Source organism: Grampus griseus, assembly GCF_964374135.1.
Source record: "Grampus griseus genome assembly, chromosome: 3".
Taxonomy (NCBI): domain Eukaryota; kingdom Metazoa; phylum Chordata; class Mammalia; order Artiodactyla; family Delphinidae; genus Grampus; species Grampus griseus.
In genome coordinates this window covers 63,872,797-63,887,676 of record NC_139019.1, presented here as the reverse complement: position 1 = coordinate 63,887,676, position 14,880 = coordinate 63,872,797, and the positions used below count along the sequence as shown (strand labels likewise).

Here is a 14,880-nt window from a genome sequence, read left to right as displayed (position 1 = left end):
AATCAGTAAAGGGAGGAAAGGAGACCTGGACACTGACACCAGCAAAGAAAGTCCTAAAGCACTTGCCAAAAAGCAGAAATGTTACAGAAACACCCTGCACCTCACGCGCTAACACAGAGGATGATGGAGAACTCGGCTGAATGAGGAAAGGTGACAGGCTGTGCACATGATGAAGTTATACCAGGACAATCGAACACTAACCACAGATCCCCACAATCCACTCACTCATGCAGGGAAGGTAAGAAGAGACAAATGAGTGAGTGGTAAGAACTGCCTTTGGCACGTCGGGGTCTAAATTTTATACCGTAATCCTGACAAGAGAAAAGACTGGATGCCTGAGCAATTTGTACCATCCACACATGTAGCGATGTACCCCCTGATGTGGAGAGGGTCTGGGAAGCTGGGCTTCCCAGTGTGGTCCCCTAATGGGAATTGATTATAAAGTGCTTTCCCATGTGTGAGCACATCTGAAGTAACAGGCTGCAAAGTATCTGAACTGTCCAAACAAAAGACAACACCTAGGGGCTTTTTGGATTAGAACTAAAGGCCACCAGGACAATCTGAATAAAGAGACTCTTGCCTTCACATCAATCCATTTTCTATTCCAATGGCTTGGTGCTATTCAACTTGATATTGCCTGTATGCACACATGTATACATGCGTGTACAAGGTAGCTATCAAATCAGATGATAACATTTTGCTCTTAATCTCTTAACTATAAGTGACGGATTCAGCACACCAATCTCTTCCCATCTATGAATTCTCTTTACCAAAAGTAAAATAACCCTAGCCTACTGTAATTTGATTTGTGGTACTTTTCCAGCTACTATAAGAGTTATACGTGAATTGTGAGGGATCCCTGTTGAGATTAGAAAAAGAGGGCACTGGGCTTCCCTGGTGGTGCAGTGTTTAAGAGTCCATCTTCCAATGCGGGGGACACGGGTTCAAGCCCTCATCCAGGAGAATCCCGCATGCCACGGAGCAGCTAAGCCCATGGGCCACAACTACTGAGCCTGTGAGCCACAACTACTGAGCCCACATACCGCAACTGCTGAGGCCCGTGCACCTGGAGCCCATGCTCTGCAGCGGGAGAGGCCCACCGTGATGAGAGGCCTGTGCACCGTGGCGAGGAGTGGCCCCCGCTCACGGCAACTGGAGGCAGCCCGTGCACAGAAACGAAGACCCAACGCAGCCAAGAATAAAAACAAATAAATACATAAATTTATAAAAAAAGAAAAAGAGGGCACTGGGGATTGATAAAAGGAAAGTGAGGCTGATGGGGAAGCAGGGTTAGAGCTCCTGAGGGAGGAGAGGAGGGAGCTGGGGCCAGGGAAACCTGGGCTGTGACTTTGAGTCTTGGCATGAACTTGCAGGGGCCAAGTTGTGACCGGGGAAGAGAGCAAATTAGCATCTGCTCAATTTTGTCTATCGAAGCTACTCTGCATCTCTAAGCCACTGTCGGATCCAGGAATCAGAAGTCAAAACTCTGAGTCAAAAACTAGAGATGATGGGATGGACAGTCAGATGCAGGAGAAACATGACTCTCATGTTTTATCTGCAATGTGGCAAAAGGGATTCAAAGCGGCTCACTGAGACTGTGGAAAAGAGAGACTAGACATTTCAGTGAGCTAAGGATGGTTCTCAGAATTTGGGTCATACAGGATCCATTTTTATTTACTAAAGATGTGTAAGATGAAATGCTTACATACTTTACTTAATGTGCTGTCTTTGTTTTTATTTTAATTAGTATTTAAGAGCTGTCACAGGCTAACTGGTGGTGAGGTCCAAATCCCACTTCTTCCAATTAGTGAATTGTCTTGCCACAGGGGTTTCAGAAGCCTGGCCCTCGTGTGACTCTCTCTGATGAACGGTCATTACCAAGGGCCAGGCGGTAGACCTCTGAGAATAAAATGAAGTGAGCCATGGGAATTCCTTGCATTTTTTCTTTTTCTCTACTCATTAGCAAACTCACATTTTATGTTTCCCATGTTCTGATCTGAGCCATGAAGGGCCCCCTTCTCTCTCTCAAACTCTCCTTGCTGGGTGCTAGCCAGCCAGTGTCCAGGAGGGCCCACCCTTTATCTGGCAGTGGGGGCATCGTTGGGCACAATTCATGCCTTGAATCAATGAGGCAAAGGGGGCCCTTGCTTTATTTTGTGAGATGGTGAAATCCATATAAATTCTATAAACTTGCACTGAAAACACACAAATAGATAACAAGCAGGTGTCCTGTCAGCATGATGCAATTTAAAAACAGAGTACATTAGACTCTTGAACAACACAGATTTGAACTGCATGGGTCCACTTGTATGTGGATGTCTTTCAAGAGTAAGTTCTACGGTACTACACAATCTGCAGTTGGTTGAATCCTCAGATATGGAAGAACCACATATATCACATGATCATGGGTGCAGAGAGCCGACTATAAGTTATATGCAAATTTTCCACTGCGCAGAGGGCTGGTACTCCTAACCATCACATTGTTCAAGAGACAACCGTACTAGAAACCAAAACATCAAAGGGCATGAGGCAAAGTATCTTCTGAATCGGGCTGAGAAAACACTCCCTGACCAGACGCCAGAGTGTCTGGTACCAGAATGTTGCTTACTTCTAGGGGCACCTGCTGTTTACTTCCAAGAGGTGCCACCCCAGGTGAGCCAACTCCACTTACAGAGAGGGCCCTGTGAATAGTGCTCCCGGGTGGCAGGGGACAGTGGCCCTGCCACAGCTCTAGTGCCCGCAGTGGGTGCTGTTGCCTGAGAGATGAGGGCAGAGGGCAGCCCTGCTTGACCTCTTGTGTCATGCCCTTTGCAGATCTGAAACAGCAGATGTTAGCGGTACACGTTTGTTTGCTTTGATCTGTAGGCCCACCCTCCAGCTTCTTCCCTTCCTATGTTCCAATTTCAAGGTTTCAGACTCCAACTCCAAAGAATCAGAAGGCGTTGTAATGACTTAAAAAGTTGGTTTTAAAACAAATCCTTGAAAGTAATTACCGAGGCCACTGAATTACCTGTGCGTGCTTTGAGACCCAGTGACGGAGGACGTTCAGTACGCGATTGGTGGCTGTTCTACGTATGATAAACTCTTTGTCACATGTTCTCTCGGTGTTGTTAAAGCCTTAGGAGGAAAAGAAACACACACATGATGTAGTTAAAGCCACTCCCCAGGGACCTGGAGAAGGTCACTTATTTTGGGACATTGGTTAATGAAACTCACAAATGACACATCTTGGCAGAGGAGCAAGTGGCTTCAGACTGTTGTGGGTTCTGCTTACTTACCTATTATACCCTCAGCAGCGAGGCCACCACCTAGTTACAGGTGCAATTAAATGAATAACGTGCACATATTTGTTAAAGGCCACTGATTAAAGCTAAAGCCGGTCTAGTGACACTTCCATTTGTGCCTGTCTTGCTATATAATAGAAAGCCAAGAAGGAGTTTTAACAAAGTACTTGAATCAACATTAGTTTATACTTTTGCTCCAAAGGCATTATATAACCACAAACATTTTCAATATCTGTAGCTGGATGAGCCTCGGCTCCCCGATGATACAAATACTTTCTTGTGCACCCACGTATTGAGCAGCAGTATAGCATGGTGGTTAAGAACATGAACTCCACAGCCAGACTGTCTGGGTTCAAATCCCTGTTCTCCTACTATGTAAGTCATGGCTCCTCTTTGGCGACCAGTTTCCTCATGTCCTGCGTGGGATAAGTGTACCAACCTCAGAGACTTGTTTGGAGATTAAGTCAGTGCATGTTAAGCATTTAGAATGGCACTTGAGAAATTAGTGGGAGCTTATTAAAGTCACCAATAACCTCCATGTCTCTATATTCAAGGGATATCTATCATCTCTCCATAGGAAATCTCATCTAATGATCACCTATAAAAAATTACTCACATATTTATGTCCCAAGATTTCTTCTCCGAACTTTAGACCCATATATCCAACTGCCTCTTGATATTTTCCTCTTAGATGTTTCAAAAACCTCAAACTCAATTATGTACAAAAGAAAAACCGATGGCCTTTCCACCAAACCTTGTCCTTTTCCAGTGTTCCCCATCTCAGTAAAGGAGCACCACTAGCCATCCAGTTACATAAGGCTGAAACTTTGGAATTGTTCTTAGGCCATCTCTCTTCTTCTCCCTGATAATTTCACCTGCAAAATAAATCTCAAATCTGTCCATGTCGTCATATCCACAAAGCCAAAACTGGCATCGAGCTCCAGCAATTATCATCTAGTCCACTGACAACAGCCTCCTAACTAGTTTCATTGTCACTCCTGCCCCCTCAAATCTGTTCTCTTTTCTGAAGTCAGAAAGATTTTCCAAAGGGCAAATTAGATGTGTCATTCCCCTGTTTAAAGCCCTTCAATGACTCAGGATAAATACAAAACTCCTTAACACAGCCTACAACGTCTTCCATGGTTTGCCTCTTAGCTCCCTCTCAGCCTTTTCTGAGACCATATTCTTCTATTTCCTCTTCCATTTAACCACCCTTCTTTCAGCCTGTCATCCTCAACCCAGCGCCTTTGCATATACCGTCTTTCACTCAGTGAAAGCCACTCTTTCTTCACTTCCCCAAATGAGCCCTTTCTGGCTTGAGCTGGGTAAATCCCCCATTGCACATCTCACAGCAACATGCACATTTACTTTCTGACACTTGCTACATTTGCAATTTTGCATTTATTTATGTGATTATTTGCGTCCTCCATGAAGATAAGGATCAGATATGTTTTTGCTGAGCATGAGCACATATGCGGCATGTAGCAGATGCTGGACACAATATATATTTGCTGAATAAATGAACAAAAGCTTGGATAGTAGGAACTAACTATTTACTTGAATATGCTACAAATGTAAGGATGATTCAGTGAAAGACTGAATGAACAGTCATCAGAACCTATGAATGGGTTAGACGAAAAAGTCCATGAGCTTCTAAAGGGCAGGGGCCCCTTCTCCATACTCCTCTTTGATTGTAGACAGGCATATTCCACCCACTAGCAGACACTGTCAGAGGATGATGATGTGCTCTTGGCAGACTAGATATCCTGAAAAAATCTTTTGCTATTAGAAGCTTAGAAATTCTGGGTAAAATATAATAAATATCTTTTAAAATGCACAGCTGAGTTCTCAAGAAAATAAGGAATTTTCCAGGGTCAAACACACAGAGAGATCTGAAAACCAGAACTAAGCCTCTGAATTATTGCTGTCTGCCTTAAGAGGAGAGCAGTTTACCAGTCTTGGTAACAGGAGATGTGGATTGTAAGTCCACGTGATTCAGGAGACGAAGGCCCAGGAAGTGTGAGTGCCAGAGTTAGAACTGAGACTCCCACATAAAGTTGGAACTCTCAAAAGACCATCCCCTCTGCCCAAGAGAGGATTAGCAAAAGAAATTCTCCAACCTGTAAAAGGAGACAGTTAAGAAACTTGACTGTCTTAGCCTGGATCTCAGTGAGGGTGAAACAAAGGCTCCCTGAGAACTGATAACCACAGGCGCACCTCATGTAGGTTCGAAGCCCAGATTGAACCACTACTGGCTGGCCCCAGCCAGTGATAACTCCGGAGGCCCTGACAAAAGCACACACAAAACCGCTCCGGAGGGACAAACGCTCGCCCTCAGCCTATACTGGATGACCAAAAAGAAAGGCCTCTGAAGAAAACCTCAAAATCCCAGAGTACAAAACACACAAGCCATCCACCATGAACAAGGGTCTGTAGACAAAGGGATCGGGAGCGCCCCACCTCACCCCCCTCCACCACCAAGAATTTCACAAACTAGAACTATGCAATAGTTCTAGTTCAAATAACCTAAAATTAGGATGTTTATAAAGTCTAAAGATATAAAAGTAGGAACTGAAAACATGTGAAAAGAATTTAAAATATGTCAAGTCAGATTTTACAAGAATCACATAAAATGTCTTCAAATTAATGGAATTATTCTTTCAATTACTGCTGACAAATAGACAAGCTGAAATTTAAAACAGAGATAGATATTATAAATAAATACAGGTTAGACCCAGTTGAATAAAGAGTAAACTGTAAAGAGATCTGAAAAACACATCTGAGAAAATTACCCAAATGCAGTACAAAGAGCTAAAGAGGTAGAAAACAAACACATATATATGGAATGTAAAAAAAAAGGTTCTGAAGAACCTAGGGGCAGGACAGGAATAAAGAAAGCAGACGTACAGAATGGACTTGAGGACATGGGGAGGGAGAAGGGTAAGCTGGGACGAAGTGAGAGAGTGGCATGGACATATATACACTACCAAATGTAAAATAGATAGCTAGTGGGAAGCAGCTATAGCACAGGGAGATCAGCTCGATGCTTTGTGACCACCTAGAGGGGTGGGATAGGGAGGGTGGGAGGGAGACACAAGAGGGAGAAGATATGGGGATGTATGTATATGTATAGCTGATCCACTTTGTTATACAGCAGAAACTAACAACACTGTAAAGCAATTATACTCCAATATAGATGTTAAAAAAATAAAAAAACAAAGAGGTAGGAAAGAGGGGAGACTGGCTATCTGATTGGGAGCATGGACCCACGTGCTATATTACAGCAAGACCATCCGTATCAGCTGAGCACATGAGAGCACAGTTAAGGCAACTTCAGTTAATGAGTGAGCAGCAGCCCCGTTAATAAAACTTGATCTATCAGGATTTACTACAGGTATGCCCCTCAGATAGCTAGTTTATGTATCTGGTTTAGGGAACTTCTAAATTGGTGGTTTAAATAGAATTGACAGAGTGTTTCTAAGATCAAAGACCTCCATCTGTTGTTGATCAAGCAGTGAAAAAGATTCCCATTTTTCACAGATTTTAAAGCTCTGTGATCAGAGCAGCAATTTTCTGCAACTCGCCAGATTTCCTCCTTATTGCAAACTACCATCTAAGCTGGGGGCTGCTTGGGCAATATTTATTTCTGAATTTAAACGTGAACCATATAGCGAATTGGTGGCAATATCCAGGTAGAAGGCATTCTGTCCTAAAATCATGGATCCACCCCCAAGAAGTTCTTATGCCATTTTTTGGAAGAGCAAAGAGCAAATCTTTGTGGAGCTTTAAACATCTTTCGCTTGTCAAATGTCACAGCACAACCAAACTCCACAGATACCCGAAGAGTTTGTTTTACTAACATCACACATCTGGAATACTGTCACCTCGAGATTTCTGTCTTTCCAAATTATGCATGTCTTTTTTTCAGTTGTAGGCACTGGTCAAACAAGCTAATTTGGGCAACAAAAGCCATCTGGAAAAGTGATAAGAACCAAGTCACCATACGTGTGAATTTAAGAATGAGATTCAACTTTATGGTCCTTCCCCCAGACACCTTGTGAGTCATTCTCTCCCTTATAGCAATTGGTAGATGCGACGTCTCTCTGATTAAACTATACACTCCCTGGTGAAGGGATTTTATCTCAGGCATCTTTGTAGGCCCTTCAGCTTTGCACACAGGCACTCAGCAGTTATTTTTCTTAGCAAAAATTGCAGCACTCCCAATGAAAACTATTTGAAAGTGTCTGCAGATGCTATGTATCCGAATAAAGGGCATTTTTCCGCCATATTGCCATGATGACTATGTATTTGAAATCTATCACAAGCAGGACATACAATAAAGTAGTGGGGAGGGAGGCATGGAAATTTTAAAATAGAGAAAAGGAGGACATTTTTCATTTTATACTCCAAATGATGTGATACTTAGCTAACTTCACTGCTTACTTTGTAAGAGGCAAGTAAAATAATGGTGAGATGGAACTAAGATTACGTGTAGGTGGATTACGGACTTGTCCAGTTAGAGCTGAGGACAAACTGTCAAAGACAAGGAATTCTTGAACATGGGAAGGTATTTTAACATCTAAAGTAGATCGCCAAGAAGTGGACCATGGAGTTGTTGTTAATGCCAACAAAGCATCTTTAGGCCATCCTCTGACTTGGTGAGGAAAGTTAGAGTACAATCAGGAAGAGCTAAAAAGCACAGAGATAATATTGATGTCAGTGGTCCATGGTGATGGGCTGCCTGGAAGGAAAAGTAAATGCTAACTATTGGTTACTTTAACCACATTTCTAGAACCTGTTTCTTATTGTGAATAATTTTATCCCCAGCACCTGGCATTGTAGGTCTTAATAAATTTAGGCTTATTGAATGAATGCATTGAGATCACTTTAATGACTATATCAGTGAGGCAATTAAGAAAAATGCCACAACAGTGATGAATAATTTTTCACTTTATACAAATGGGACTCAATCTCTCCAACAGCGTCAATGTTATCCATGTGCTTTACTTTGTCCGGTAGATATCTTTCTTTAAAAATCATGTGCAGTACAAAATCATATAATTGGTTTGTACATTTCTGTGCACTTGGATTACAAGTGTATTTCCACTCTGGTTGTTGGCATGGAAAGATCGTTCATATTTATTGTTTCTTTGTGCCAGGCATTGTGCTAGGAGCTTAACAAGTGGTCTATATTTTAACCCTTGAAATAATAACAATTGGCATTCATTGCATGCCCACCAAGTACCAAATATAGGACCATGAGTAATGTGGCTTGTTCAACAACAACGGCAACAAAGTAGGGTAAATGTTGTTTCCCCCATTGACAGACAAATAAACAGGGAATCAGAGAGGTTAAGAAACCTGACAAAGGTCACAGAGTTAATAAGTGGCAGAACCAGGACTTGAGCCCAGGTCTGCCCATTTCCAAAGCCAGAGTGCTTTAAATTATACCTCATAGCCTGGATACAAAGTTTATACGTTAAGTTTTACTTGCAAGTTGGTAAATATTATTAAAGCTACAAGAGAAGATGCTATTTGACTACTTTGGGAAAGTAAGTGTTGTCCTCTTAATTCTCTTTTCTAAATTTTGAAGAGCGATAAGAACATAGCACCATTATAGAGTTTTATACGGTAATGGATGTTAAATGAAAACTTTTATTTATCTAACTGGAATTAAAATTTTCTCAAAGTGTACTCTTTCCACAAATTCATTACATTTCCTATGTGACCATTATATAAACCAGGGTTTTTAAAACTTCCAGTCATGATCTATTAATGGGCAGTGAGATCAGTTTAGTCGGTTGTTATCAGCATTTAAACAATTAAATAGATGAAAACTGAGAAAGTTGTACATAGTGAGAGTGAGTATTCTTTAGAGAAAATTTTGTACCAGTTGTGTGTGCGTGTGTGCGTGTGCGTGTGTGTATCCTGGATCAAAATGTAAAATGTATGAGAGTGGGTTGCAATAAAACAGTTTGAAAATGACTAATACAGACAATCTGATTATTAGCACTATGTTTAAACCAACTGCATTAATCTCCCAGAAATTCTGGATAACTAAGTCCATTCCTTACTCTGAAACATGTCTGAAGGAACAAGCAGAGGACGCTCATCCTCTTATGGTCCCCCCTTTGTTTCTGTCACTAAACACTCTTCCCATTCTCCACCCAATCCTCCAGGTTGTCCACCTCTGCCTCATACCTTGGTTTCCGGTCTGTTCTTGAGCTGACTCCAACCAGTTCTCACTCCCTCGGGGACATGATTCTCTCCCACGGGTTTTTCTACATATTCCAACCTGACTCCTCCAGTTCCACCGTTTCCCCAAATCCCTCATTCCTTGTAAGAAATGCTTCTTACAAGATATTTCCATATTAATGACACATTCTTCTCTCATAAAAAACATATCCCAAAATCAAATTTATGTTTTTTGCTCTCAAGCGCTTCCCCACCCTAACTTTCCTGTTGACTTAATGGAACAACCATGGTTTCCACTTCTCAGGTGGGAAACCTCACGCCTCTCTGTCTCTCCTTGCTTTTTCCCATTAGGTCAACAAATACTGTTAACTTTTTGGTAGCATCTGTCAACCTATGTTCCAGGTTCTCTGTAGGTATTGGGTGAACAAGAGATGTGGTCCCTGCTCTCATGGAGCTGGCCCTTTAAATGGGGAGAAGATAGCCTCCAAACAAGTAAAACACCAAAAATGTGTAATTCAAAACCCTGCAAATGAGCACGGTGCTGTTTCTTCAAGAGTATTCTCAAATATCCCTCTAATTTGTTACTGCTCCAGCACCAAGTACTTCTAATGTCTCCCTGTTGTCCACTGAACCAAGTCTAGAATATTTTCCTGGTATGAAGAGGCTGTATTAGCTAGTAAACTGAAAAAAAAAAAAAAAAAAACAGGCTAATGCAGACAAACAGATTTGCACATACACTGTGCTGAACATTGTGATAACAGTATTCACTGAGCCTATAAAGTAACAGACTCATTCTTGAGATATGATCTAGAATAGCTACAATTATGGAAACTGAACTTTAGTCTGTATATAGTAGGAAATTTGGTGTAGTAATCTACTGGTACATTCAATTACTCCTATTTTAATGGACTCTTAGTTGGCAATCTTTTGTTTGCAAAGGGACAGAACACCCAATTCAAACTCGCTTAGAGTAAAAAGGGAATTACTATTTTATATATCTGGAGATAGTTCTAGATTCAGATCCTGTTTGATTCAGAGGCTGATGTTAGCCTGGCCCATGTCTATTTCTCTTTAGTGCTTTAATTCTGCTCTCATTTCCAGGTAGCAAAAATGGGTAAGGCCATGCTAGACTTATAACCTCATATCACACCATCCAGAGGATGAGAGTGCATTCTTTCTGGTACCTTCCACTAAAGATAAAGGAATTTGTAACCTAGAAGTCCTTCAAAACATCAATGAAATGCAAAGATGTTTTGAAGGACCTCTAGGTTACAAATTTCTTGCCAAACTGCACCATACCCCTTCCTCAAACTCCTATCACGACGGCAATGGTGGGGGAGGTGCCAGAGATGGCGGGGAGACGCATGCATGTGTGTGTGTGTGTGTGTGTGTGTGTGTGTGTGTGTATGTGTGTGTGTGTCATGAAGAGGTAAGCTCCCACTCAAAGCACATGGCCAGAAATGTGAAAGGACTAATGAGGCAATGGACAAATTTTGCAGAGTGGGTTTTAAAAAAATTTTTCTCTAAGTGTATCCTTATCCTTGGGTTGTAAAGTTCTTCTCCGTACTCAGTTTAACCTGAGATTTTCTCTAAGTACAATTAACTGTAACAAGGAAAAAAAAAACACATCCTTGTAGAATGAGGAAAAGAAGCTCAGCAGGTCTATCATTATTTACGATGAAAAAATACATGAAGAATGGCAAAATCGGTATCTTCCCTTTGCCTTCACTTTTCAAAAATTCAGTAACTAAGACTGTCAGCTGAATTGTTCTCATGGATTTTTAAAAATATGTGCTGTTTAGATTCTTGAAGAAATGATTATATACTAAGTTTAAAACAAAACTTATTGAGAACCATTGGGTGTTACTTCTTTTAATTCTCACAATTGTATAAAACACATTCCTCATTTTTACAGATGAGGAAACTGAGGCTCAGAGAAGTCCAGTAGCCACCTAAGGTCACAGATGGTAAAAGCCAAGCCAGGATTTATGGCGAGGTCACTGGATTCTAAAATCCAGCCTCTTCCCACTGAAACACCCCGTCTGAATGCCTATTCACAGGAAGCGCTAGCTGCCCATGTTTATCGCTATGTAAGCTCCAGCCCTCCCATTGCTGCCATCAGCTTTTGTGTTGGTGTAAAGATGCAACAAGGACACACAGCCAGTATGGAGGGCGACGGTGACTTCTGACAAAGAAGAATGGGGTCCTTTGAGGAGTCGGCAACAGGTGAAGCCACAGAGTAAGCAAATTTAAATGAGTTTTCAAGAAAACTGCTGAGACAAGAAGAAAAGAGACAGGCTAGAAACTGAGAGGGGACACAGGTTTGTGGGAGACAATAATTTGAACCAGTTTGAAAATTAAAATATGGCAATATATTAAAAGAAACCAAGAAATCTAATACTCTTGGTCAGCGTTTCTTGACAGTAAAACCAGTATTACCCAGGCCTTTGAAAATACAGTAAATGCTCTAGAAATGGTTAACATAAAGAACACCAAAAAACAAAGGGAACAAACTTTAAATTTCTCAATTATTTCTTTTTCTGCCCAACTTTATACCCAACTATCTGAAAAAAGAAAGGAGGACGATTTTTCTGTACGTTATCTGAATTCTCTGATGGGCATCTGCTACCTCTTTTGGATAAGAGGCAGCTCACCAGTCTGATGTGGAACAGTATTCCTATCCTTGCATTAGGCAAAATTTCCCCACAAACCAAAATAATAGTAATTTTCCAAATCCTTCTACATTTCTTTCTACAGAATGCTACACACACATCTAGAAATGCTCTTCCACGGGGGCAGGGATGGGACAATGAGTGATAGCTCCTGACCCCGGGAGGTGTGTATAAAGCGTGTAAACAGTTGTGAAGGAGCATGTGCCTATGTGTGCAAGGAGCGGGGATGGCTACAGAATTAGCTGAGCTATTCTGAAGAAGCCACTGCAGAGAATTTTAGAGACGGCTGGGGAGGGGGGATAAAAATAGGCCATTTTCTCCCCCTCAATTGTTAACATTGGAATGTACACAAAAAGTTTGAATGTATAAAAGCACTGAATTTTGCCAGTAGAAAATGAAACATACCTTGGGAGGGAGGGTGGGAGCCACAAAACACAAAGGAAGCCCATTTTACCAGGCACAGAATACTGACGGAGTGTCTTTGTGCCAATCACTTTCATAGGAACTGGGGTATAGAGGTGGACAAAGGGAAACTAATTAGCTGCTTACAGGAACTTACATTCTACTGGGGGAGACAGAAATAATAAATCATGTCAGTGGTATTATTATCTACATACAAATGAATAAGGTAAATTCAGATATTGAAAAGAAGAGCTATGTGGAAGGTAAACAGGCGTGTGTGTGTGTGTGTGTGTGTGTGCGTGTAAGAGAGAGAGACACACACACACAGAGACACACAGAGAGAGAAAGAGACACAGAGAGAGACACACACAGACACAGAGAGGGAGACACACACACACACACACACACACACAGAGAGAGACACACACACAGAGACACAGAGAGAGAGAGAGACACACACACACACACACACACAGAGACTCACAGAGACAGAGAGAGACACACACACACACACAGAGACATACACACACACACACACACAGAGACACACAGAGAGAGGGAGAGACACAGAGAGAGACAGACACAGAGACAGAGAGAGAGACACAGAGAAAGAGAGAGAGACACAGAGAGAGAGACACACACACAGAGACACAGAGAGAGAGAGAGAGAGAGAGAGGACATTTGCTAGGCTGGGTTGGGAAGGCCTTTCTAAGGAGGGGATGGAGACAGGAGAGTTGGGACTTGAACAAAGAATAGGAAATGGTCAAATGAAGATCTGGGGGAAGAGTGTTTCAAGCAGAACAGTGAATGAAAAGGCCACAAGACAGCTCAGCTTGACTGAGGGCCAGAAAGTGGCCCAGTGTGGCTGAGGCCCAGAGAATATGGGGCCCGGAGAAGGGAGATGAAGTTGGAGAGCAAAATCACCAAGCATCTTTCAAGCCGAGTGAAAGAGCTGGACTGTGTTCCCTGGTATTGGGAAGCAACCAGAGGGTTTTGTGCAAGGGAATCATGATTTCACTGACACTCTAAACAGGTTACTGTGGCTGCCTTGGGCAGTGTGGACTGGAGGGGGCAAAAGTGGTGTGGGAAAGCCCAGGTATGAGGCTGTAATCCAGGTGATGCAGGTATGCACAAAGCTTGTGGCAGCAGTGGTAAGAACTGTTGGAGATGGAGGGGCTAAGCCTTGCTGATGGACTGGATGTGGAGGTCTGTACTGAAGTGAATAGTGTTTCCCCAAATTCACGTTCACGCAAAGCCCGTCAGTGTTATTTTATTTGGAAACAGGGTCTTTGCAGAAGTAATCAAGATGTCAAACTGGATTAGGGAGGGTCCTAAATCCAATGACTGGTATGGTTATAAGAAGAAGGAAATTTGGACACTGCCACAGCCAGAGGGAAGAAGGCCCTGTGACAACAGAGGTAGAGAACAGAGTTATGGGGCCACAAGCCAGGGAACACCAAGGCCTGCCAGCAATCACCAGAGGTTGGCAGAGGCAAGGCGGACTCCTTCTCCAATGCCTTTGGAGAACACGGCCCCGCTGCCACCTTGATTTCAGATTTCTAGCCTCCAGAACCATGAAAGAACACATTTCTGCTGTCTTTAGCCAACCACTTGAGGTAATTTATTACAGCAGCCCTAAGAAGCCAAAACGAGGTCTAAAGGAAGGAGAGGAATCAGGAATGGTTCCACTGTTTGGGGCCTGAGCAGCTAGGTTAGATGATGATGCCATTTCCTGAAATTGGGGAAGGGTAGGTTTTAGGGAGAAAAATCAAGAGTTTGGTTTTAACCTGAAAGATGTCTCTTTCAGACATCTAAGTGGCAATATCCATGAGGCTCTTAGGCATAACAACCTGAAACTCAAATAGAAAGGCTCAGACTGGGAACGTAAATTGGAGACTATCAAGCATTCACATAGTACTTAGAATCATAAGGCTGCACGAGCTTACTTAGGCAGAGAGCGTAGACAGGAAAAAAGGCCACATGGAGCCCTGTGATCCCACGACCGGTAGAGATTTTGTATAAGAGGAGCCAGCAGGGCTTCCCTGGTGGCGCAGCGGGTGAGAGTCCGCCTGCCGATGCAGGGGACACGGGTTCATGCCCCGGTCCGGGAAGATCCCACAGGCCGCGGAGCGGCTGGGCCCGTGAGCCATGGCTGCTGAGCCTGCGCGTCCGGAGCCTGTGCTCCGCAACGGGAGAGGCCACAACAGGGAGAGGCCCGCGTACCGCAAAACAAAGAAACAAACAAACAAAGAGGAGCCAGCAAATGAGACCAAAAGGGGGAGAAGAGCAAGGTGAAAGGAAAATCTGGCACGTGTGGTGTCATGGCG

General features: G+C 42.8%; 1 protein-coding gene across 2 annotated transcripts in view; it reads right to left on the bottom strand.

Annotated features, from left to right (window-relative positions):
* The window catches only part of RASGRF2 (Ras protein specific guanine nucleotide releasing factor 2), a gene marked incomplete at both ends in the record, with an annotated part of 226,854 nt that overhangs the window by 47,222 nt on the left and 164,752 nt on the right, over positions 1–14,880 (bottom strand). For both annotated transcript variants that reach the window (XM_082650502.1, XM_082650503.1), the window contains one exon: positions 3,011–3,117. In XM_082650502.1, coding sequence (XP_082506628.1) covers positions 3,011–3,117 — 107 coding nt within the window. The remainder of the gene's footprint in view (positions 1–3,010; positions 3,118–14,880) is intronic.